Below are 26,107 nucleotides of genomic sequence, written 5' to 3'. Positions count from 1 at the left end.
TATTTACGAGAAAATATTTTTGTTGAAAAAAAACCGCTCACACGCGATAACCGTGTGTACGAAAAAATATGGAAAAAAGCGCTCTTTTGTGCTGATCCGCACAGAGAAAAGAGAATGAAAAACTCTTTTAATTAAGGAAAGCACGCTCGGCGCTCGTTACGTTTCGCATCAAAGGACTCGAATAATAACAATACTCTCGCGGCTTGTCTATGTGTAAGTGTACGCTTGAGCTTATGTGTGTGTCTGCGTGCGTGAATGTATGTTTGTGCGGTCGGACCGATGTTCACCGAAATATTATAGACCCGATAGCCTCCGGGGCAAAATGTATAGCAGCAGCACGACACGGGCAAAGGTATCAATTACAAAGAAGGTCGAGTAGAGTCGAGAGCGTAAGTATTCGATTGAAGCTTTTTACTCGTTGTGCGCTAGACGATGACGATGATGTTTATTACAGAGAAAGAGTAATTGTCTCTCACTTTGGTGAGAATGAAAAAGATTGCAGGTTTCGCGTTGCGGTCAACTTTTAATCCAGGCGTAATTACGTAAGCGAGCTTGCAATCGAGGAAACGAACCTCGGAGATCTGCACGACGTCGGTGAGAGCTTCCGAACCGCTGGAATCTCTCTGCTGCTGATGCGATTTCTTGGCCAATTCGTCCTCGAGGTGCTGGCGCTTCGATGCCTCCTCCTCGGCCTCCTTAATCATGTCCAGCCACTGCTTGTGATTGAAATCGAGATTTTTCATCAGGCTCTTGCTGAAGTCGTCGTCGATGAATTGGTGCAACAGCTTGTAGAGCGGCAGCACGATGAACTGGAAGAAGCCGTGCTGGATCTTGGGTATGCTGGTGTTGTGCCGATCGCAGACCGCCGTGACCGGCAGATTGAGCTGGCGCTCGTAGTCGCCCTGGCGGAAGAACTCCTCGCAGACCTTGTGGGCCCACTTGCGCTGCACGTCCCACGGCCTGCATGGGTTCGAGATGTCGGCGCACTTGAGGGCGATCTGCAATATGAAGTGGCGGTGCTCCTCCGATTCCATGCTCAGCTCGCTGCCCAGGTATTCCTAGAAAAACGACACCGAGCCACGTTGATCATTATTATTATTATTATTATATTAATTTTCTCGACAAGTCAAGCTGGCTGGCAAGACGCGGCAAGACGCCTCGACTATTTTCGCGCTTCTCGTGAGAGAGAGAGGATTTTTCAGAGAATTAAAATAGACCGCGCGAAAAGACGAAAATAGGTCTACTCGCGAGGCTTGCATATACTTTCCAGTAGTACGTATGTGCGCGCGATAAAATACGAGAGAGATAAGCTCGCTTGGCCGAAGTAATAATGATGAGCAGCGTTAGTAGCAGCAGCAGCAGCGCGCGAAAATCCAATTACACGTGTCTTGGCATGTGAATCTTTTTTTGTCCTATCTTATCGATGTCAATAGATATATACGCGACTGCTGATTAATCACGATAGACAAATGTTCGGCCAGGCCAGAGCTGAGAGAGAGAGAAGACGTCGAAGGAATCCCGGATTGGAGAGGCTTTTATTGACCCGACGTTCGACACAAAATTAGCCCTGTACAAAGCAGGCACTAGGCTAACGAGATACACATTCGCAGGCTACAGCTGATATAACTCCTCTATTGCTTGGGATTTTTCTTTTTTATATACGTCAATGAAATTACGTCGCCCGGAAAGAGAGGATGGATGAAGAAAAAAAAGGGGAAAAATCGAGTTGCAACTAAGTAGCGGAGCAGATTCTTTTGAAAACTTTTTCCAATTAAAGAGACCGCGGAGAGAGCTTAAGTCGATACTTAGTGTGCCCGGGATATAGATTGATGCAGCTGCTTTGTGTATATAAGAACTTGCACAGGACGAGAGAAGCAATTAGAATAACAAGCGCAACCCGCGTGCACCCCCGTCACGTTGCAGCAGTCAATAAATAATAAAATATGTACTAGCCCCGGTCTATACTCGTTTTAAAGGCTTTTCATGTATACATGAATTCATGGCGCATGGAATTGGAAAAAAAAACGAGAAGAGAGAAGATTGAAAAAAAAACCCAAGCAAGTATACAAGAGAGGTAGAGGTAGTTAGACTGATTAAAGGAAGGAAATCCATATTCATTCTCTCTCTCTCTCTCTCTCTCTTTGACGTTACACATTTTCCGTCTCGCTTCTACTTTCAATTAACTTGGATTTTCAAAAGAGAGACTTGAATAATTTCATCTTGTTTGAACGAGTCCGCTTCATTTGCAATATTTGCACTGAAGTGGTATAGAGTCATATAGCCGCGCGCGATTGAAAACGAAGAAACGTTGCGAGCGAGCAGTCGAGAGTGAATTATTAATCAAGCTAAAAAGCCGAGTAATGCGTCGATATGCAGCTGCTGCTGCTGCTGCATGCCGTACGTACGTGTGTATGTGCACGTTATTATATACGTATATATAATGTTTGTACGATGATGATGATGATGATGTACGTACCTCGAAGCGCGTGAGAAATTCGTTCTGGCGAGTTATGTCGGTGGCGAGTATGAGCTCGCAGATGCGCCGCTCGAGGTCGGGCTTGATCTCCTCGGACAGCTGGTCCGCCACCCCGGACTCGAGCAGGCAGCCGATGGCCGACCTCCAGTGGTGATTCTCCAGCACGGATTTGTTCTGCGCAGGCAAACAGGCAATTATTAAACGTTTTACAATGTAACGTGTGCTATATAATAAATATTTCATGCACGAACGGCTGCGCGCGAGTCGGCTTTGAGGCGCTTTGAAGAGGTAGCCCCGGGGCTTGCGAGCGCCGAGCATTATGTTAAAGCTCGGCAACTACTTAATCCTGTTACTTTCTCTGCCTCGCTTATAATATGCGTGTAAGAGCAAAGTTGCTTACAGCATTAGAGCTCGCGTTAACGAGCGATGCTTGGCAATTAACAGAGCCTCGTATTTTTCTCTCTCTCTCTCTCTCTCTCTAAAATCGTGCATACGATTATTGTCGTTCGCGATCGATCGAACCCCAAAAAGTCCACGTCTCGGAGAAAACCGCGTGTAATCCCGCGCGTAAGGTCACCTCCGCGCGTGAGTAGAGAGTTGAGCAACGGTAGTAAGACTGCACCGCAGAGAAAAACAACTTTTTAACGCGAATATCGCGCCGCCGTCGTGCGAGGACGTTGTTTTAAAGCATGCAATGTGTGTGTTATTGTTTTCTTTCTTATCTTTTCCGAGTTTTATGCAATCGCGAGCGGCGGCGCGTACGCGCGCGTGGTATGCGCTACAGAGCTGCGATTCAAAGGAATCGATTGATTATTTATTTCCCGCTCTTTTTTTCCGGCTGACTATTTGCGAAAAGCTTGATAAATTGATAAAAGCGAGAAGAGAGACCAATAACAAAAAAAAAACGAAATGAAACAAAAAAATTAAAAACCCGATAGAGATGAAAGAGGTCATCTCAGCAGCAGCTGCGGTGCGGCTTTTTCACGCGTCGCATTTTTGAATTACGTAACTAATTACTTGCTGCGCGCGCGTACGTAGAGAGAGAGAGATTTATGCGTATATTTTTCAGTCGCGCGAGCAAGAGCAGCGGAGGTCAACGGAATCCTACGCGCTAAAAAAAATCATCATAAAAAGCGAGAGAGAGAGAGAGAGAGAGAGGCGAGTTTTAAAAATTAGATAAAATAATCTGTTTCAGCTGTGCCGCTGCCGCTACTATATATACCTGATAAAGCGTGGCCAGGTGGTTGCTGGTGGCGACGAGGAACGGCTGATTGACGCCGGGATGATCGAGGTCGTGCGTCACTGCGGCGATGAGGGCGGCCATTATTTCAAGAGGGCTCAGATGTTTTCTTATCTGTGGAGGGGCCGGTGAACAAAAAAGTAAAAAAGCACACGTGAGCCAACACACATACATATCGTATACGTTCTCCTCTTTTTTTCTCCTTCTCCGTTCGATTTATACGCGGCGCCTCGCACAATATTAAAATACATTACCTTTTCGACTTGGAGGAAGCAGTGCATCGCTTGCGTGACATCGGCCGCGTGTATACTGTTATGGTAAGGATTCGTACTGTGATAACCCTCCTCGATCAAGGCTGCAACAGAAGAGAAAGAACACAGCTTGTATCGGCGAAATACACTGAGGACGTCTTGTCGTAGTACACGGGGTGAGTCGCGTGCAGCCGCAAACGTAATATTTATTTACAAGCCGCGCACGGGAGGAACGACCTATCGGTTCGAATCAAGGCCTCTTTATATGATGTACTTACAGAAGAGCTTCCAGACATTGACGACGTCGAGCTTGAAGTACTCCAAGAGCCCGTACCAGTGGAAGAGGTGGACGCAGAGCACCGGCAGCGATCGACCTGTGCGAACGACGAGATGAGCCATCGAAAAAATTCTAAAATCCATACAGGGCTCGATCTGAATGGTACTCACCGCCAGCGACGTTTTCGAGGGTGAAAGCGTTGAAATCCCACTCGGCCACCTTCTCGAGGACGCACTGCACCAGTCCGTTGGCGATGTCGTCGAGCAGTCCCGGCTCCTGATCGAGCGATCGCGTGGTCAGTCGCTTCCTGCGCCGCTTGTGCATCGTGAGGAAGCGGCCGGTGTGCCTGTGCCTGTGCTGGCTCAGGTCCAGCCGCAGCAGCAGCTGCTTCTCGAGCTCGCTGTGCTCGGCGGCGGTGGCTGCCTCGCTGCAGCGCCTGATGATGGCTCGCGCCTGCTGCTCGAGCTCCTCCTTGTCCGCGTCCTCCTTCGCGAGCTCGTCGTCCTCGTCCTCGTCGTCGTCGTAGTCGTCGACCTCGGCCGTGCAGAGCGTCGCCCTTTTCTCGCTCGCGGCTGCGATCACCTCCTCTGTTGGTGTATCGTGCGTGCGGGGGACACACAAGCATGTATCAAAGTCAATGCGAGAAACGGCGGAAAATCGGCAATTCTCTCCGTCGGGCGCGCGGCTCAAACTTCATTATCGATTTTGGCATCCGATCAAGACGCTAATTCACTTCGCTCGTATAAAGTAGCGATATGTGCAACGGCCGCTTACTTACGTTACTCTATGCGATTCGTTACTGCCTCGGGCGCGTGTACCATATATGTATGTCAGCTAATGAATGGCAAACAATGCAACGGAAACATCAAGCGTATATATATCGTTACCATACTACTACTACTAGACTCGGACTCGATCGGCCCGAGCATCGTTGTTTCAGGAAGTTTTCGCGAGGAACGCGAGGCATTATTTTTAGCCCGTCACTTTGGGATAGTAGTAGTGCACCGAGTGCATTTTTTCGCGTATAATATAAATCAACGAGAATGAAATAAGAGAGATCTTTTTTCTAACTCACCGGACATTCGCAGCACCAAATCGTGCTGATCCAACATCACTTCGGTTGCTTGGCTCTGTAACAGAAAGAAAAAAAAAAGCAGCCCATTAGATTTACTTTTTGCCCTGCGCACGTGAAAATAGTCATTAGTCCTTATAGCGTATACGCTTATAGCACGGTACATTTATAAAATGTTAAATTGCTCGGTAGCGCGGCGGAGCAAAAAAAACCCCTGCAGTCGTCTCTAGTTAATGTATAAAATCGTCCGGGAATCATCAATTTCAATCGAGTACAGAGAGTCCGGAGCTCTCCGCAGCGGAGGCAATGATTGCTCGCTTTGTAACCGAGGCAGCTCTATATAATACGCCGTCGTCGTAGCCGCCGTCGTTGTCGAGGCAGGAAAAGAGCCTCTCTGTTTCAGATAGCTCGTGTATTGTAAAATATTTGACGTATCAATTTCATCTTCTCTCTCTCTCACTCGTCGCCGGGGCAGCTCTCGCATGCGAGCGCGTGCCAATTGCGCGACGATATCTATATCTATATGATACTTATACGCGATAGGTACCTACATACAATGTAACGCGCTATACGATTGAGAAAACGTAAATTGATCCTCCTTCTACACTACGTGTGTGTGTGTGTGTGTGTGTGTGTGGGTATGTAGATCGCTCGAAGCGCATCGGATGTCTGCGCTGCTGCACACTGCACTCAACCGACAAATTATCGGCGATAATTCGAAAATAAATCCATCGTAGTAGTACTACTGCTGCTACGAGCAGGCAGGCAGGCAGAGGTAGCTCTCTCGAACGAGGCTCGAACCGCTGCGATGCATCTTGACTGGCATTATTTTCCACTTGAAATTCACGCGCACGTCTACTACGCGTCCTACTACAGCTCGGCTACTTTTACGGCTCGGAGCACTTTGGAATTGGCAGGTACGCGGTATAGTACAGCTGCGCAGTCGAGTCGGTGAAAATTTGATGAAATCGACACTTGTACGTACGGAGAGAAGAGGCCTATGTTGGCTGGGAAAAGTGCCTCGGAATCAAGCTATGATAGTTTTTTTATTATATAGTAGGCACTTTTTCCAACGACGAACCTTCGGTCTGTGTAATAAATTGATAAAATTCATGTATGCATTTGACGTTGAACCGAGACTCGCGGCAAATTTTGAGCCATAGACTCAGAGGCACTGTTGCGCCTCTGGATATATCCGTGCCGAAGCAACAAAAAAAGAAGGAAAAAAATTAACCGAATTATCTGTCGCTTAATAGAACTTTATTGCTACAAGCGAGTTCGTCGCGAAGTCAACGTCTACGTCGACGGCACGATAGAGTCATTTTATTGAATTATTGCCTTTTTATATACGTTTTAAAAGAGAAAGACGAGACAAGACGCGTATACGCGTCAAAGAATCGATTCTCTCCGCAAGCTCGGCAGCGACAGAGAAAATGAGACTACCCAGTCAATATTTCAGTCAAATTTCCATTGCTTACACCGTCGCTGATAAAGTAGAAGAAGTCTATAAAGAAGAAAGAGAAGAAGAAAAAAGAAAAAAAATCTGCGCGCATGTTATATACGTCGTATTATAGACGAGCTCGGAGCTTTGATTGATGTGAGAAAGAAGACAATAGGTCGGTCGGTCGCGACTCGAGAGATGATGTATCGCGAGCGGGGGCGCGCACATCATGCACACACAGCTTCGTCGCAGCTGCATCGTCAGGAGCTGCGATGGCGTTATTACCGCTACCACTACCACTACTACGTCGAGTTTATTAGACAAGTTTTATCGTACTTGTTGTTATTAACGGAAGAAGACGCGCGCGCGAGCCGAGATACGATGCACTCTCGAGTCGAGTCAGCCCGCGCGTGCAACTTTGATTTACTAACGTATATTATGTACTCTCTCTTTCTGCGTGCCGCTGTACGCGGCGATTTTTCCCTGTCCGCCTGATGCCGCGCTGTAACGGATTAGTGCGATATCTCTATTCGACGACTTTCGTGGCCCTGTATGTATGTGCGTGTATAAAATCGTCGATTTTTTGCGTACTCGCTGCAGAGCGTTTATGCGCCTCGAAAAATCTCTCTCTTACATCATATTCTCGAAAAAAGTAAACACACGCGTCGTGTACATCAAAGTCGAATGAAAAATATATATTGACAATTGTTTTTACATGTAAGCTCGCGCTGGAAAGCTTTCCAGTGTGCACACGCGCGCGCACGCGGTGTACTTTGGGAAAAGTACGTTTTTACGTGCCGCGTATTTGCAAGTAGCCTACGTAGTGCGCTGCCAGCAGCTAGAAGCTTTGAAAATGTGCGCGCCGAAGCTCGACGTTTGATAAATAGAAGAGCAGTGGGTACGTTTTGATACACGAGCTGTGCTACAGCAGCAGCTTTCTCGCTTGAAAAAATGCAGCCCAGCAATTGCAAGTTTCTCTCACTCTCTCTCTCTCTCGACTACTGGCAAAAGTAGCCTTGATCTCTTTACTCCGCGAGCTGGCGCGAGCTCGGAGTAGAGAGCTGATGCGAGCTTTTCATACTGCTGCTGCAACTGTCGGGGGTTGTTGGGCGCGCGCCTCACGGATATACATGCCAGGCATGCAAGCTCGCTGGCACTATACTACTACTGCTACTCAGACATGCACGCGGTGGCGGCGGCGGCGGCGGCGAAGCTTAGGCGCGCGCGATGTAAACATTGCTTATAGGATGGCAAACGCCGAGATTATCTATTTCGTGTATGGCGCAATGCGTTATTGCCTAGTCCGGACGGACGTAGGCGCGCGGACCTGCTAATCATCGTGCATCGCCATTAACACGAGCTCGTTCGCACAAACTCTGTTTTGTATGTGTAGCTCGCTTACATTCATGAGCGCTGACTAGCTCACGTTCTGTTGGGAGGTTTGATCGATACAAACGGCCGAAAGTACCGAGTGCGGCGATGCGAGTACGCGCCGGGGAATCGTTATTATGGTCAACGAGCAACGGCCAGGCTGCTAACTGCGAGCCTGGCTAATTACCTGCTGCAGAGTCATTCTCGGCCCAAATAACGACAACGGAAAAAAAATGAGTAAAAAAGAAAAAGTAGTAAAAAATATATAATACTCGCCGCGCACCGAAAATCCAAATCCAGAGATGGTCGCACTCGAGCCGTATAGTCGTTTTATTATAATACATATATATATACGTAGCGAGGGGATGGAAGCTCGAGCTTGGCCGTGCTTTAACCCGTTTTTGGCGCGAGTACGCGACTTCTTACGCGACTATTGGCAGCCGCCTAGACCGCGCGAGACGTGCCTGCCGAGCTTTGCTCTTTACTTTCGATAGGAAGAGACAGTGATAACGTTGTATGTGTGCGAGTAAGCGAGCGTGAGAGAGATGGAACAAAATGAAAGAGAAAAGTATGTATAGGCTTGCGCGCATGTGTGTGCGAGCGAGCTTTCGCAGCCGGTGCACAGGCACAGACAGGCAGGCAGGCAGGCATATACACGCTGTGCGGCGCGCACTGCAAAAATCGAGAGCGCCAAGAGGGTTGCGGCTTGGCACGGAGCTCTATACATCGCATGCAGCATATATTCATACATTCATGTACTCATCGTCGTCGTCGTCGTCGTCGTCGCGCTCCCTTGTGTGTGCATGTATGTACGTGTGTGTGTGTGTGTGTGTGTGTGAATTAGTGCGCGAGCTCCGAGCCTGACGTCACAGTTGCGAGTTTCGGGTCATGCACTATGAAATTCAGGTCGACTACTACTGGCACTGTGCTCTTGCTCGCTGTGCTTGGGTAGCATAGCTACTGCAACTACTACTAGTACTACATTACACAAGCACTATATGCATCTCGCTCTCTTCGTTGCCGTCGTCGTTGTCGTTTGAATCTCGCCACCTCCTCCGCGCCGCGTCTCCGGCAGCTTTTTTTTTCAACTCGCTTCTTTCTTTTTTGCTTTATATACCGTGCACTTGTAATCGCTTTTTTCTCCCTCTCTCTCTCTCGCTCTCCTCCACCCCTGCTGCTGCTCCTGTGCCGCTGCTCCCAACTCTGTCTCTCTCTCTCTCTCTCTCGTCGCTACACTGGCGCGCGACCTTAAAGAAGAAGCTCGCTTCGCTCACGGAGAGAATCAAACGTGTATACATAGTAGCCGGCCCAAGTGCAACGGATGCAATTTTCGCAGAGGTGGCGCAAAAAGGAGCACATTTACAGGGAAACGAGCGCGTGTTTTTTGTCTTAGCTCTGCGCTGCGAAGCTCCGATAATGGAGCGCTTTTCGCTGCAGCAGCGCGCTGATGAATAGAGCTCGTATGACACGTACATAATAAGCGAGGATGCGCGGGGACTGCAGTAGCATTAAGCGTCTCTCTTTTACTCTCTTTCTCTCTCCTCCTCGCAAACGGCTAAATTACATTATAAGCGTGAAAATTAATACGTCGTTTGTTATTCTCCGAGCACTCGATATTATGCGCATTATAATACGAGGAACATTGCGTATCTCTGCTACTCTGGCTTACTACGAGTGAGCGCGACATGGCCTGTCACAATGGCCGATGGGCAATAATGCCCTGCAGATGCACTGTATGCACTTGACGTCCGACGGCGATATTAGTATATATAAGGAGGAGCAGCCCTGCCAACACCCATCTGTCGTTATATAGCTTCGACTATATATAATACGATATGGTCGACGCGAGATGCAAATGCTCATCTCGGGCTCGCTCGAGCTTCTCGCTCTCTATGTATAATGCCCCCGTGATGCTAGCTCGACTATGCAGTATACGTGCGCGCGAACGATAATAAGCTTATGTCCAATATTGAAATGTAGCCCCGTCGCGCCCGAGTATAGCATCGCGTCGTCGTCGCGTATACCGAGGATTTTTTCCTTTATTTTTTATTCATCCACCACGTCGTCGTCGACGTCGCAACGTCGACGTGTGCTTCTCTTTTATTACGCGCTTCGCGCGCTTAATCTTTTACACCGCCACCGCACCGCCGGGCGCTCTGGAACTTGGACGAATCGAATTCAATATTGTACAAGTACGCGACTTATAGCATTTTCCACCGTTTTTTCTCTTCATTTTATTTTTTATTTTTATTATTTTTCATTTTCATTTCTTTCTCTTTATTTATTTTTTTGTTCACTCTCGCATAAACAAACTGAACGAGATGCGGATTTGACTGAATTAACTTACAGCTCGGCAGGCTTGACTGATCGCATGGCCTCTTTACATAATTCAATGTCCACCCCGATGAGCCGTGTCTCACTTTTTCCTTCCGAAAGTCATAATATATATAAATATATAAAAGAGGGCTCCGAGTTCGAGAAGGAGAGCTTCTTTAGCTCGAAGCGACAGCACCTGGCCATCTCTTCCTCTCTTATTTCCCCATTCATTTTCCATCTCTGGCGCGACTCTTCTTGTATATAGGTGTACTTCTCGTCAACGACGACGATGACTCGAGTCAGAGATTGAATTACATCTCGAGTGATTTTCGCGCCCGAGTTTCCTCGAGTTTTGAGCTGTTGCAGCAGAGCAGAGCGGAGCAGCAGCAGCAGAGCACGCAGCAACTGCTATGATTTGTGTGCCGTTAGGCAGTTCAATTTAATTGCGCGTCGTAAATCCTTGGCCCAGAGACAGGTGAATTATGACGAGTTGCCGCCGCCGCTGCCTCGACGTATTCGCAAATGCACTATATATAGGCGCGTCTATACGTGTATAGGACACGTAGGTTTTCTTGCTGGCTCGCGCTCAGGTATTATTGATAACGAGCCACTTATTACGACATATCGATACGTGTGTTATAGCGAGCCCCGCCGCTGCTGTATGCGTGCATAGAGAGAGAGAGAGAGAGAGAGAGAAATGTGTCCCCGCGCTCGTTTAAGCACTGCGCAGTTGAAGAAAAAAAAAACACCGAAGAGAATCAGCATAAATGACTCATTGTGTCGATTGTTGAACAAATGTCCAAGAGGTACGTCTCCCGAATGATAATGGATTTATGCGTTCATCTACATGTATATAGATACTTGCACCACGCGACGCGCCTACGTTATAAGCATTGGCGCGTAAATAAAATATTTTTTTCTCTATATATTTTTACACTGCCGTTATATATATATTGACTAGGCCAGCCTGGCGCGGAAAAGTCATATTGTCTCGAGATTTTCTCTCTCTCTCTCTCTCTCTCAAATGTTTGCTCGAGAAAAACTCGAGCGATCCGTACCACCAGTGCCTTCTATATAATATTTACCCCCGGCGATATAGAGCTCGCCCTGCACACGTAATTCGATATTATATTATATTCTCGCGCGCTGAAAAGCTGCAGTACAGCAGAAAATGTGTCGTCGTCGTCGTCATCCCTTTCGCTTATAATATAGTAGCAGTAGTGCAGTATATATAGTTGTATAGAATCCGCGAGTCTGCACCACAGCAGTGCGTGTTTACAAGCGTGTCATTCATTTATCTTCTTATTATCCGATCGGAATAAATTTTCCTCCTGCGTGTGTAAGTTCGTATATATATTTACGCTATGCGCCGCGTAAGTACGTGTCTCTGTATACGTGTATGCGCGTTTTAAAAATAGCCTCCGCTGCTGCATGCACGGCTCGCGAGCGCCGCGAAACCGTTGACCTTTCGATCGCTCGCTCGCGCGCGCAGTCGATATTTTAACGAGCTCGCGGCGTCGGCAGCCGCGCGCTTCGCGACGCGATCTATCGTAAACATTTGTTGTGCACTTATTATGAATTGCCGCTGCCGCCAGCAGGACTGCAGCATGTGTCGTCTCGTTTCGCGTCGAGCGTATACGTCGTCGTCATCTGCCGCCGCTCGCAAATATTATATGTATAAAATCGATCGAAGGCTGAGCTGATGCTGCTGCTGCTGCTGTGCAAGCTCACGACGACGATGATGAGTCCATCGATCGCAGATGCGGAAGATTTTTGTTCTCGACGAGACTAAAAATATTGTTCCAAAGCGCGGGAACAACAAACATCTCATCGTTGTACGGGAATAGGTCATCCCGTCGCGGAGCTGTTGATAGCAATGCCGATGCACACGCCTCGATAGAGCTCTCGAAATTCGCGATCCACCGCGCGCAGACCGACCGGTGACTAATCGAACAATGATAAGTCACTTTTTTCACACACATATATTTTTAATGTAAATTTAAATTCGATATTTTTCTCTTATCAATTCTTGGCCGGTGACATATCCGCCGTAGGAATGCATAAGCGCGGTACGTTTTTTTCTTAGCTCTCACACTTTGGCTCTCTCTCTCTCTCTCTCTCTCTCTCTCTCTTTTGCAAGAAAACATCGGTCGAGCGGCGAAAAAACATCGCGCGCGCGCGCGAAAAATGCGAGAGAGACGCGGCGACTGCATCGTGCATGTGTTTGTATTGGCAAAATTGTGCTATATCTCCTGGAAAAATGTGCAGAAAAATAACGCGGGCGCGCGAAAAACGAGCAAATATTTTTCACACTACTCGGGGTAGTGGCTCGGCGCTGCGCTCATAAATAATTGAAACTCGTCTCTCTCTCGCACTCTCTCGGAAACTCAATGGCAAAGTTCAGTGTAATGTAAACTTATATCCGTTGAACGCGCTCGAGTCTCGAGGAGCTGAGCAAAGACGCGCTCGAGTATAATATGACTTGTGTCGCTTATCTGAAAATAAATCACGCGTGTTCACATGCTCTCTAACGTCTCGGCCGCGCGCGCGCGCAACTTTCAGAGTCGTTAATTTTAATTGTCGCCCTTTTTTCTTCGCGCCATCGTAAAAATGCGTGTTATACGTGTCGATATGGAGTAAGCAACTACGTATAGCTCGTGCGCGCGAGAAGAGGCTCTCGACAAAGCGGCTCGTGGCGCAGCAGCCTCGAGTACCTTCTACGTACACAGGCGCGCGTGTACGTACGTACGCGTGTACGCGCGGGGTGGTGCTTATAAATAGAATTGCTGCTGCTGCTTGCAACAAACTACGTGTGTGTGGAGAGTGCGAGCGCGAGAAAACGTCGATTTTTATGGAGATTGATGCAGTTTAAAGTGCGTCTATCTCCCTTCTGCGCGTGCAGTGCGGCGCGTTTTGTGGAAAATCCGATGGACGAAGAAGGTCTGCTACTGGCCGCGAGCTGCCAAATCGACTCGAAAATTAATTTCGTGTATGCGATAGATACACTCGCGTTTCGTGCGTTCGCCCAGGCGTGTCGGTTGCCTGCTGCTGCTGCTGTATGCTATATGCTATATGCAGCTACTACTGGAATTTATTTTTACTCGGGCGCGCTGATGGAGCTCCTCTTCTCTTCCAGCCACTTTATGGATGCATTGTCTCGGTAATTTATTAGCCGCACAGTTGGCCTATGCGCAGTGCAGCTCTTAAATAAGCCGCGCGCAGTCTCTGAAGCGCGTTGCGTAACCCACTATATAGTACGTATGAGTAGTAGCTGTAGTGGTAGTGGTAGCCAGGCTGACACGCACTCGACTCTCGCGAGGGCTCGACTCGGCTCGCGACTTATCATTGGCCTTGAGAGATGATGTATTGGAAACGCGGCGAATCGCGTCGCATAGTGGCGGTCAGTTCGCGCGAAACGAGCCGGCTCGATACGCATGCATCTATCTATCTATAATTCACTGCGCGGCCTGTATAGCACGCGATAATTAAATCTTACGAAAGCTGCTGCTGCTGCTGCTGAAAAATTTTCAAGATTTTCAGTCGTAACAACCGCGCGAGCCGTGCGCGCGGAATTCTAGGACAAACAAAAATAACCCTAATTTGCAATGCGACGACGACTGCGACGATGATGATGCAGTATCTTCCCGCACGCACATGGTCGCAGAATTTCACACCTATTTTTACGCGTACAGTGCGATGAAAATCCCAACGGGCACGCTATAGCCTGCCTTCATGCCGATACGCACGAAAATTATTATTATCGCGACCGGCGGAATTTTTGTTCTCGCCGCGTAGCAGCGAGTTCAGCTCGAGCGAGTCGAGCTGGCGATAATAATTCATGTCGGTAATTCGCATCTGACGCATTTTCTCGTTCGACGTATTATAATTGCCAACTTTTTCTCTCTCTCCTGGTGGAGTGCGATGTTTATCAAAACAAGACGTTCGGTGCACAGCAAACTCGTCGTTGTTGTTGTTATACACATCGAGTCGCGCGAGCGCGGGAAAATCTGCTTATAGCATAAAAGCTCGGCACTACAGCACGAGTCGAGAGCTTGAAATAAAACTCCATTTAAATATCGAGCAAGCGAGGGAGAGAGAGCTTGCAAGTTCGCACAAGCCTATTACGTAGAGATTTTCGGCTGATTATGCGGGACGATGCTTTTTAAAAAAGAGAGAAGCTCGAGCTCCTATGCAAGTATATATTCAAGCAAGCGTGGGCATCATGTATGTATGTGCAACTGCACTCACGATCAGGGAGCAAGCATTCCTTAATGGTTCACGTGGGAAAACAGGAGAGTGAGAGGTCCTGGATATATATATATATATATGTAGAAGTGTGCTTCTCTCGTGCACTATGTGTGTGCAACTCGTACGAGATAGATCTCGGAATAGGACCAGATAGTAGCCTTAGTGCTCTGTATACTACTACGTAGTAGGTAGTAGCCGTGACTTGGGGGCGAGCGCAGAGCAGCGGAGCTGACGCTGCTGCTGCTGCTTTGTCGCTGGAGCGCGATTGACCTGGTTTTAAGCTCGACTATGTGTGTACGTGTGTGTGTGTGCTGTTAAACGTGTGTACGTGTGCGCATGAAAGACGCCTGCAGCTGCAGCCGCCAGCGCTCTAGAGCATAGCTAGCTTGGCTCCTTCTCTCCCTTTTTTCCCTATCGTGTGTTTTACCTATATATCTCTATACGTGTAGGTACAATAGATGACTCGACGTGATTGTAATATATAATGGTGCGCTCGCTCGCGTCGTTATAAAAGCTCTGCCCCATTATATATGGGCATGGCAGAGCTTTTCTAATTACGCGAGCGAGCGACGAAAATCAGCGGGGTTATTTTTTTCTCCTCCTTCTTTTTTTTCGTGGACGCGCAGACACACGCGATAACGCAATCAAAAGGTACTTTAGCAGCTCGCTCTTGGCTAACAATGGCCAATAGCTTAATCGTCTAATTAGGATTTCCTCCTTGGCGCACAGCGGCAATACAGTGGAAATCCAAGACAATCCCGCAGAAGCTGCTGCGCACAAAGACGCGCGAGGAGGACGAGCAGCTCGAGCTTGAATCGAATCGAGCGGATGGATGGAACGAGCCGAGCTTTGTCTGTCGAAGTCGGCGCGCGAGAGCAGCTTCTTCGCAGTCGCCCCGTTAATCCCGTTAACGAGTATATAGTCGGCAACAATTTGTCCCTATTCTCCCACGTCGTTTTGCTCGCTGCGGCTCAGCTGCTATGCGGCTCTGCAGCTTTGTGTAATATCTCGTCGCGCGAATTCGCAGATAGATCCGTCTAGATAGATATAATAAAAACGCGCGTATTATAAGTCGTTTGTGCTATTTTTCACTCTTCCACTGAGGCTATTCGGCGAATATCGTATAGCGCGCGCAGCAAGGCAAGGCAAAAAAAGCGAAGCCGAAGATTATCCTCGTCGCTCTTGCGAGTCCAAGTATAATTCATTTCCAACTTTTTCGCGGGATCCGCGCGCTCGGGTCACCGAAGAAAACGATTCGTCATGATTCAGCGAGATATAGCCGACGACGACGACAACGAGCGCAAAAATATATAGACGCGCTCGGCGCGGCATTGGCACCAAACGAGGTTTATCAGAGAAATATAAATTGAGCTCGAGCTATGCCTTATCTCGCACTTGCTCTTGGCAATCGGGTAATTTTTTTGTCGTCGAAGCCACTGCACTATAATACCACTGCAGCCGCACACGTATTACAAGTTTGACTTTCGAGAGAGATGTCAATGAGCTCTGTGCTCTCTCTCTCTCTCTCTCTATCGAACCGCACACAAAGCGTTGATGACAGCTTGCACATAGATATCGTACAATGAATTACGCAATGTGTATTAGGTGTATATAAGCTCTGAAAGTCAATCAGACTGCCTGGCTATAATATTATTATGTAGTCTATTTGCCGCTGCTGCGATGATCGACGTATAGCGATCGCAGCTCTTTGTGTGCGCGCGACGTGTTGTGACCGCATAGCAGCAGCAGCAGCAGCAGCAGCAGCAGCAGCTCCAGACGCGGGCGGCGGTAGTAGTAGTAGTAGCACTGTGTATGCACAGCTGCACGTGTTTTACGTTTTTAATGCAAAATAACACGTGATCCGCGCGCCGAGTCGCGCAGCGCCCAACAATCCCTATTATCCTCTCGATGTAATAATAAATATACATAAGTGGCTTCGCGCGCGTAATCGAGACGCGCCGTGGTATAGCGCGATTTTCCTCGCGCGCGACAAAAGATTTAACAAAGCTCTCTTAGCGCGCGAGCTGCGGTACATAATGTGCCGTCTGATTTACGCGACCGAATAAACGCGCTGCACGCGATCGTCGTCAGCGACGGGACGAGATCACGAGCGCGCGAAATCGCGTGCGTAAATACACACATACACACGGGCTCGCGAGAGAGGCTTTTATATTATTAATAAAAATCAGCGCGTCTCGCAAGCAAGCAGTGCAGAGAGCTGGCGCTCCGAGCGTATTATTATTATCATATGGACAGGACGCGCTCTCGCATTTTCACCGAGTTATATTTATAAAAGAACGCGCTACGTCGTCGTCGTCGTCGGACCGGCCGCGGCTCGCTCTGCAGCATATTTGAATAATTTATCAAGCCAAAACGCGTTCTTGTCCGAGCAGCAGCAAAAAAACAAAAAAAAAAGTAATAAAGAAAAAAAGCTCCCACCGACTCTCTATATACCTCTCCCATGGTGACGCAAATTAATTTGAGCGTAGCGCGCCTCAATTTATGTATTATTGGAACACGAGAGCGCATAATGCGAACTCTTGGCATCTGTGTGACTATATACGCGGTATATGTATGTATTTTTGCGCTGCGACGATGCCCGTAGGCTTCTCCATCGTTGATGTATATAATACACAGCTCGCGGCATCTTTGCCTTGCTTATTAGCTTTATCTCTCCTCTCTCTCTCTCTTCCTCGCTCAATTCTGTTCAACTGATATTTGATAATAGACGTAAACGAAGCGAAAGGCGCGCGACTGGCAATAACGACTCATTACTCATGCCGCGAGTCTCTCTCTCTCTCTCTGCCGTGGCTATATTTATATTTTCGCTTGGCGTGCAGCAGCAGCAGCAGCAGCAGCAGCAGCAGCTACCGGATAAATTCTAACGAGACGTCGTTGCAAGGAAAAAAAAATATATGACTTTGGCAGTTTCGCGACATAGACGACGACGACGACGACGACGACAACTGGGAAACGTATACACTAGTTTAACGAGCTAGCTAACTCGTCTTATCTAAATGACTCCTCTCGTTGCTGCGCTTTTTTTTTCTTCTTTTTATTTTTCAACGCTAAAAAATAACGTAACAATGACGGATCTCTGCGATCGCCGAGATTCATATACACGCAGAAAAACTAGGTATGCGTGCTGCGAAGGGGAGAAGAAATGCGTGCATATTATAGCTTCATTCCAATCGAGTGAGTTCTTTCTCGCTGCAGCAGCAGCAGCAGCGGCGGCGGCGGTGGCGGCATATAATACATGTACGTGTGCACGCAATGCCGCAGCAGCAGCAGCAGCGACCGACGACAGTGTATAAATATCACGGCGTTAATTATAGCCAAAATGAACGATGGAAAATTGATTTTCCCTCGTCGAACAATGCGTTCTTTCTTTCCTTTTTTTTATATGCAGAGAGGCAGAAGCTCCAGCATCGCGGCGAGTTGTATGTGTGTGTGTGTGTGAAGGCAACACACGCGCGCTGCTCGCTTCGATGAATATTTCAAATGACCCGAAGGTTTTAATCAAACAAAATGTGAGCCATTCCAATTACAAAACCTCATCTCGGCCGCGTCAAGCACAGAGAGTCCGCCGCGCACAAACTCATACACATAGATATATAATAGACAGAGGCGGTATGAGTTCCGTCGATTGAAAATAATAAAAAGAGGAAAAAAAAAGGGAAAAAAGCTCCATTTTCCCTATCTCGCAGAAACAAAAGCTCTGCCGTGCTTCGCTAGTCCAGCCCTGGATCGAGCTACACTGGTAGCAGCAGCCAGCAGCACTGCACCGACAATCGACTCAATACAATACGATCGTGAAGCGGTGTAGGATTTTTAAATGTAAAAAGATATCCGGTAGACGGTGTAACATTATATGCACGGCGACGGTCGAACAAACGAGCGAGCGAGCGAGCGACAAAAAAATTTAATAAATTCCAGTCCAGTGCAGAGCTTCGTATTATAGTGCGCAGCGATCGCGGCCTTATCGTCTCGATACATTGTGTGTCCGGTGTTAAATTATCCTCACAAAAATAACACACAAGCATTGTTTGTATTATTGAGCAACTCGAGTAGGCCTGCGAGATGAAATTCTTCGGACTACGTACACGTATCGTATGAAGCTTTATTGGCGATAGCTTGGCTGCACTCGAGATTTCTCAAATTAAAGTGCGTGTACGTGTGCGAGCTGCAGTAAACAGAGCTCCGGTGGCAGCAGCAACTAGGACAGCGGCCGAGCCAGTATCCAGAGGCTGCAAGTTCCACATCAAAAAGTGAGATGGAACAGCTGATTGTTTGTAAGCTCGCCCGGAGATAAATGTACATTGGTAATAGGCACGCGCGGTAATTAAGTAACGAACGAAAATTCGATTCGCTCGTGCGAGCGCCTGCGAATCGATCGCTGTGCCTTATTATTTACACGCGCGCTTGCCAATATAGGCAATGCTTCATAAGCCATATTATAATGAAAAAAGCCAATCGCGCGCACGTATAAGCAACAATAATGCAGCGTTGACAATGCGTGTGCTCCGTTGCGTTTATATATTGTCTTTCTCTCTCTCTCTCTCTCTCTGCGTTTCCAAGCTGCGTGTGCTTGCGTGTATATAAGTGCGCTACGTCATAACGCGTATGTACGCGGTACGACGAGAGAGAGAGGCGATAACCTACTTTAATACTCGAGGCTCGCACACGATGCGTCTGTGTGTGTATTATATACGTACTGAACGATCATGGCTCGTACGTATATCGTGCGTACCGTTGTATGTATATACGAAAAAGAGACGACAGATGGATATGTCGACGCTTACGCAGGGTGACATTAAGCCGTGTATGTGTGCGGCGAAAACGCAGACGACGACGACGACGACGACGACGACGACTACGTCCCTCTCCTCTCTGCCTCTCTCTTACCTCGCTCGAGTTTGACAATCTATAAACTCTAATATATATCTGTCGGAGCTTATCGATCACATCATATAGGATAGAGGTGAGAAAGAGATGGAGAGGCAGCAGCAGCAGCAGGCCGAGCGAGAGAAATTACCGGAGATAGACAGAGAGGCTCGTTGCTGATGCTGCTTGGGCAATAACCTCAAACGAGCTTGCGGAGAGAGAGAGAGAGAGAGAACATTATAGGGCTAGCCGAGTAAAAGAGAAAGCGTCATGCAGGGGCGCGCGCGGCGCGCTTGCGTCCCATAGAGAGGCGACAGAGCTTTAGCTATGTGTGTGTGTAAGTACACGAGATATGGCTAGCCGGGCGAGAGCAGGCATCGATCTTCGCACACAATTACGCGCGTTTACGTGTGTGCTGCGTGAGCGCGAGGGGGGCTCCGTATATAATATAATACACGCGCGTGTACACACAATACTCTACTGGGCTCCGATTATTATTCGTACACAACAACAACAATTTCTTCACGTGGTGCAAATGCTGCTCATTGGTAAACAATAACAATACGTACTTGAGCCTGCGTCGGAAGCTCGTGGTAGCTCGTGGTGGACTCGGCGGAGCCGCGTCGGCTGCCGGCGATGCACATGGCCCTACGGAATAGGCCCGCTATGTAGGCGCATAGGCCGCATTGCATGCTACCGACGCTGCTGCTACGGCGTCGGCTGCTCCGGCTGCTGCTGCTGCCACTGCTACTGCTGCTCGTGCTCGACGTCGTCGTAGTCGTCGTGGTGCTGCTGCTGCTCGAGCTCGAAGTCGTTTCGCGTTTGCTACTACCACTGTCACTGCTGCTACTGCCGCTACTTTCCGAAGTAGACGAGGACGAGGACGACGACGACGAGGTGGAGTTGGCGGTGGTGGTGGTCGAAGCAGCAGCGGCGGCGACGGCAGACGAGCCTTTGGCCGGGCTGCTACTAGCGTCGCGAGGCAGATCAGCACCACCGCCGTCACCGCCGCCTTGGCTCGAGCTCGAGTCGCGGCTCGGCGAGGCCCTCGACGACGAGTAGGTGGTCGAGCTGCCGCCGGTTGTGCCTGCCTCGCAGAGCCTCGCGGCGGTCCCTTCCAGCTTAATGAGCTCGCGCGTGGCCAGCTCCTATACCTTTTTTTTTTTATTTTTATAATATCGATGAGCAGCGGTATACAACTGCGAGCAGGAGATTCTGCTGCACTGTGCCGCCGCTACTGCTGCTGATGCTGCTGCTGCTACTGTTGATTGCTCCAGTTAACTAACTGGCAGGCTGCCTCGGGTCGACGACACTGCGCGCGCGAGTACTATATATATATATATGTACGTACTACTGTGTGTACGCGAGCCTGCAGCAGCAGCCACTCGCACACCTCTATGATACACACGGACACACTATCACTTTTGTACGTCGCTTCGTAGTAGTCGTCGTCGTTGTCGGCCTGCAGCAGCAGCGGTAGTAGTAGTAGTAGTAGTAGTATACATGCTGCTTTTACGTGTGTACTTTACGTATGCACTCTCGCGCTTACACACACACACTATTGCGCGCACCGACTGTACATGCACATGCACACAGAGTGCAGCAGCGAGTGAGCGTAAAAACGAGCTCGGCCGCAGGAGAGATAGAGAGAGAGAGAGAGAGAGAGACAGGCCTACAGCGCTGTGCGTAAATATATATTCTCCGGAGTCGAGAGTCGCGACGAACGAACGAAGACGACGACGACGACGACAACACTCAGCACTCTCCGAGTCACTTGCACAGAGTCTCGCGCGGTAATTGCATGTGTATTATATTATTTCATAATACGTATGTAGGCATGTGCTTTTATATTGTACACACGCAGGAGCGTCGTCGCGCTCACGACGATACTACTGCCTTATACCGCACTGCGAGGAGCATAATATATCGCGTGCGTACCGTGTTATTACAGCGCTTCGTGTCCCGCGTATCGTCCCGCGTCCGAGCGTCCGTTCGCGAGGCATCGGCAGCACGCACTCTACTGGCGCTGCACACACACTGTGCAAAAAACACTGGCTGCTGCTCTCGCTCGCTCGCTAGCCCGCTGCTGCTGCTGCTGCTGCTGAAGTGCAGGCCTGGCGCACGGCGGCGGCAGCGGCAGGCGGCTACACGGACGGCGGCAGGCGGTGGTGGCAGCGGCGGCGCAAAGCGCGCTTCTTCGCGCTTATCAGAGACGAACGTGTTCGTGTGTATTCGCTCTGGCTCGCGCGCATACACACACACACACACGTACGGAGCACACGTACGAACTATTATATGGAGTTTGCGCCGCGAAGCTCGCGTTTTGCGAGGGCGGGGCGCACGTGCTTTCTCCGTCTCGCTCTCGCCCGTTCGTTCGAAAGCTTCGGCTGCTTTCTTTGTCGACGAGACGAGCGAACGCGGAGCGCGATAATAGTGACAATACGCCAGCAGCTCTGCTACTACTACTACTACAATCTACTGCTGCTGCACTCGCGACTCGTTGTCCGACGTGTGTTATTGCACTCCCAGACAGATTGACAAATCTACATCGGATTTGCCGCGCATACGTCCGCGCGTAGCCGAGCTTACTATTGTTTCGAGCTTTTTTTCAGTCTCTTCGCCTGGGCCGAGCTTGATACGCCGAAAAACGGGGATCGTCCTCTTTCGGGCTCGCGTGCTCCTTATCAATTATTATCATTGTTATTAAAGTTCTGCGTGGAGCGAGAGAGAATCGTGGTATTGGAAGGGGGAAAGCTGGCGCAACGAGCCGGCCGGCCCTCTGACTGCGAGCTCGCGCGCGCACCTACAGCTCTAGTAATGATATAGCTCGCGCACTATCCTAGGAGCTCGTCTACTATATGGGCGATAATATACGCGCTGCTGCCCGGAGGCGTAGGCGCGTGGCCGCCGCCGTTTTCTGACTTGCTTCCACCTCTCCAGCAGCAGCGGAAGCAGCTTTTCCATCCCTACCAAGTCGAGAGGCGAATACGTGTGTACGTATGTACAGATTTCGTCTATATCTGTGCGTCTATCTCTCTATGTGTGTTTGCGAATATCAGTACTCTGCAGCGAGCCATGGAGCTGCTGCTAAGAGTTCCCTCTCTCGCACAATCTCGACTCCGAAGCGAGAATCGCCGCTCTCGGTACAGTAGAGCTACCTGCACCTCGGCAGCAGCTCTCTATCTCTTTCACACACACACACCCACTTACACACGAGCTGCTGCTGCTGCTGCTGCTGCTCTCTCGCAAACTCACACATGCAAGCTGCAGATCAATATTAAACGCAGCGCGCGGAGAGTGAGTGAGTGAGTGAGCGAGAGAGCAGCTGCCACCGCAAGCACCGCTGCCAATAAACGCGCCCGCGCTGCCTCATCATCCGAGGCACCGCAAGCTCACTCGCTCTCTCTCTCTCTCTCTCTCTCTCTCTCTCCAGCTCTTTCTCTCCGGTTCGGAGCGGAGAGATTCCGTGCATGTGGCCCTGACAACGAGCTGCAGCTGCCGCCGCTGCAGGGGAGGCCTCCTCGTTGCAGTCCTGGGGCTAGCTAGCTAGGCAACTACCTACCTACCTGCCTAGCTCCGGCTCGTCTCGACCCATCATCGGCACCATTGATCGATTTTGTTGTCTCGCCCCCCCCCCTCCCCACTGCACCTCCGGGGATCGATGTAGTATACGGTAGACAAAACCAATAAAACTACCCCCCAGCCATTTATCTCGTAACTCGTGAGCGCGCGAGCTTTGACTAGCAAGAAAAAAAAGCAGCAGCGAAATGTAAATCGGATCGATCCTCTGCGCGATGCCCTTTTTTGCAGCCCTGCATTTTACATATTATTATTACGTGTGTATGCTCGCGCCGAACGTACGTAACCCCGTAAAGCTCAGTAAGATATAAATCTATACGCTGTAAAAGTTTATCGCTCTAAGGAATTCGATTCTCTAAACTACATTTCCGAGAGAGAGATAGCGGAGCTTTTTTTTCTTATCCATTTCTTTTTGTGTCGCTGCACAGCTCTCTTTCGTCGTCGTCGCAGATAAAACAAGTTCCGAATGCAAATGCGATTTCGAAAGTTTTCTCGCGTGCATTTATCGTCGTTAACTAATTTGTGCAGGCGCGTATACATATACAGCAGGCAGTGCCTGCTTATGCAGCTCGCCGAGCTTTTTTGTTCTCCTGTCTTTTTTCTCTATGCTAATCTAAATTTGAACTTCTTTTTTCTATTATTACAGCTCGCGGTAGTATTAGCTCGCTAATGTGCGCTGCTGCTTATATATTATACATGTGCTGCTACACGCCAGCTATCACCACCACCGCCGCCACCACCAACACTACGGAGTTACGAACTTTAATTGCACTCGGTTGCAGCGTATCAGTTATTTATATACAAAATATACATGGTATTTCGTTTTGCAGCTCGTATCGAGGACGCGCAGGGAGGCGAAAAAAAAACACAAGAAAGTCGTGTTATCTATTTTTTTTTCGCTGTAATTTCTAGCGTAGCGTTTTCAATTGTCTGCATCCACTCAACTTTTCATTTACAAAGTTCGTCCATGAATATTTCAGTATCTAATTATATGAAGTATCAATAATCCGCTGCTGTTGCTGCGCACGTGCCATACTTCTCCTGCTGCTCGAAACCCGTTGAAGTATATACTGATTATAATAATAACGACGATGATTTGGACGAGTCGATGCTCCTCTCTTATACGATCAAGCAGCTTCTCGGCGGAACTTCAAATTTTCCGGAGCTTCAAAATTGTTTCCGTATATAAGCTTTTCAGGTCACACGAATTTTTTTTTCCTCGCCCTCGACTCACGTGCCTATATATACTTAGCACACGCTTAGTGAGACGGAGAGACGTACTTATAATAAACGTATATACGCTGCGAAGAGGAAGATTTATCGAAACTTTTAAACGCGTCTATTACGAGCTCGAGCTCGACGATGCACAGCAGAATCAGCGGCGGCGGCGGCGGCGACGGCAGCAGCAGCAGCAGAAGCAACATCATCAGAAGCTTGCGCGAGCGTAGCATAGTGTATAAGCGCGCGAAAAATATATATATACGTATAAGAATTGCAGTTTATTATATTTCCGGAAGAGTCTTGATGAAGATTTACGATCTCGCGCGCGAACGCCTAGGGTGTATGTATAAGAAGAAAGTTTTGACCCGCTCGCGCGTCACGACGACCGAGGCAGGTGAAGCTTTTTTTCATTTTATTTTGTCATTAGTCGCAGCTCTCGCTCGCTATGCGCGCGCGTATATATACAGTAATGTATTTTCGAAAGTGCGCGCGCGGAGTTTTCCCTTCCCGTGTTTTTAAACAACAGAGTGGCTAGGCAGATTTATCGCCCGAGCAGCTAGCTAGCTGCGAAGTTGTTTTCTAAATAGCGATGAAAAACAGAGTTCGACAACAAAGTATAGAAGAATTTGTGTGAGCTTTTCGAGATCGCGCACACGCAAAAGTCAAACATAAAAGAGCGCCGAGCTTTCCTGGTATGTTTGATGTGTGACGTCGTCGAGTCGCAAGCACATAGCTAGTCGAGGACGTGTAATCCAATTCATGCCAACGCAGCGATATGGCTCGACTCGGGCCAGTGTAGTAATAAGAGCCATCTAAACTAATCAAAACATAGATGGAGGTAAGAGAGAGAGAGAGAGAGAGAGAGAGAGAGAGAATCGAGTCAAAACATTGTCTAACGCTCGGCACGGACGCATATATATAAGTCAGCGTGAGCTCCGAGGCAGCAGCGGTACGGACAATTCCCAGGCGTGTTTACGCGATATATGCAGTATGTACGCGTATTTTCACGGGGATATCTTTCTCGCTGGCTGCTGCTGCCCGCCTGCCTGCCTGCCTGCACGTGACGTGCTGCATAAGGCGTACGATCGATGTTGCTCCCGCCACCACCGCTACTGCCTCGCTGCTGCTGCCTGACTGGCAGGCCCACACATATAGCTCCCGGACACACCGCGCGCAGTTTTACGCTCTCGGGCTCGGTATCTCTCTTTCTCGCTCCAGCTCTAGCTCGCTCTTTCTCTCTCTCTCTCTCTCTCTCTCTCTCTCTCTCTCTCTCTCTCTCTCTCTTAGCCTGGGGGGGTTTCGCCAGCCAAGGTGCAGAGAGCCAGAGCTGCACATGCACACCGGAGTGCCCCTTAATTTATTTTTATTTTTATTTACCCCCTCCCGTTGCCGTCCTCTTAGATTGATTCAATGTGTCATAAAACGTCGCCGGATGAGTATTAAAAATTCTTATTCGAGTTTTTCAGGATATACTATAAACTGTGTAGAAGGTCGACACGATTATTTTTCGACGATTTTCAACGCGAGAAGCAAGCACTTGACGGATGAAAGGTATAGGTGAAAAAGTGCTTGGAATTAATAAATGAGTACACGCGAATTTTTCAGAATCTTTTGAAAATACTTTTTGAAGAGAAAAAACTTGAACAAGAACTTTTTAATACTCATCTGGCGGAATTACACGATTTGATGAGGCGATCTATGAGGAGGATGGTGGACGTAAAAAATAAATCA

General features: G+C 48.7%; 1 protein-coding gene across 5 annotated transcripts in view; it reads right to left on the bottom strand.

Annotated features, from left to right (window-relative positions):
* LOC106654913 overlaps positions 1 to 26,107 on the bottom strand; it is a 40,670-nt gene that overhangs the window by 5,120 nt on the left and 9,443 nt on the right. For 4 of the 5 annotated variants that reach the window (XM_023460318.1, XM_023460319.1, XM_014375052.2 and 1 more), the window contains exons 3-9: positions 5,320 to 5,374; positions 4,415 to 4,831; positions 4,246 to 4,341; positions 3,971 to 4,071; positions 3,699 to 3,830; positions 2,477 to 2,650; positions 573 to 1,058 (exon numbers count right to left, since the gene is read on the bottom strand). In XM_023460318.1, the coding sequence (XP_023316086.1) occupies positions 573 to 1,058; positions 2,477 to 2,650; positions 3,699 to 3,830; positions 3,971 to 4,071; positions 4,246 to 4,341; positions 4,415 to 4,831; positions 5,320 to 5,374 (1,461 nt within the window). Of the gene's footprint in view, positions 1 to 572; positions 1,059 to 2,476; positions 2,651 to 3,698; positions 3,831 to 3,970; positions 4,072 to 4,245; positions 4,342 to 4,414; positions 4,832 to 5,319; positions 5,375 to 20,145; positions 20,936 to 26,107 lie in introns of those variants that run through there. The other variant, XM_023460320.1, reaches the window with a different exon arrangement.

This window comes from Trichogramma pretiosum, unplaced genomic scaffold (genome assembly GCF_000599845.2).
Source record: "Trichogramma pretiosum strain Unisexual culture from Peru unplaced genomic scaffold, Tpre_2.0 scaffold59, whole genome shotgun sequence".
NCBI lineage: Eukaryota > Metazoa > Arthropoda > Insecta > Hymenoptera > Trichogrammatidae > Trichogramma > Trichogramma pretiosum.
Note: the sequence above shows the minus strand (reverse complement) of the source record. Positions and strands in the feature narration are given on the sequence as shown.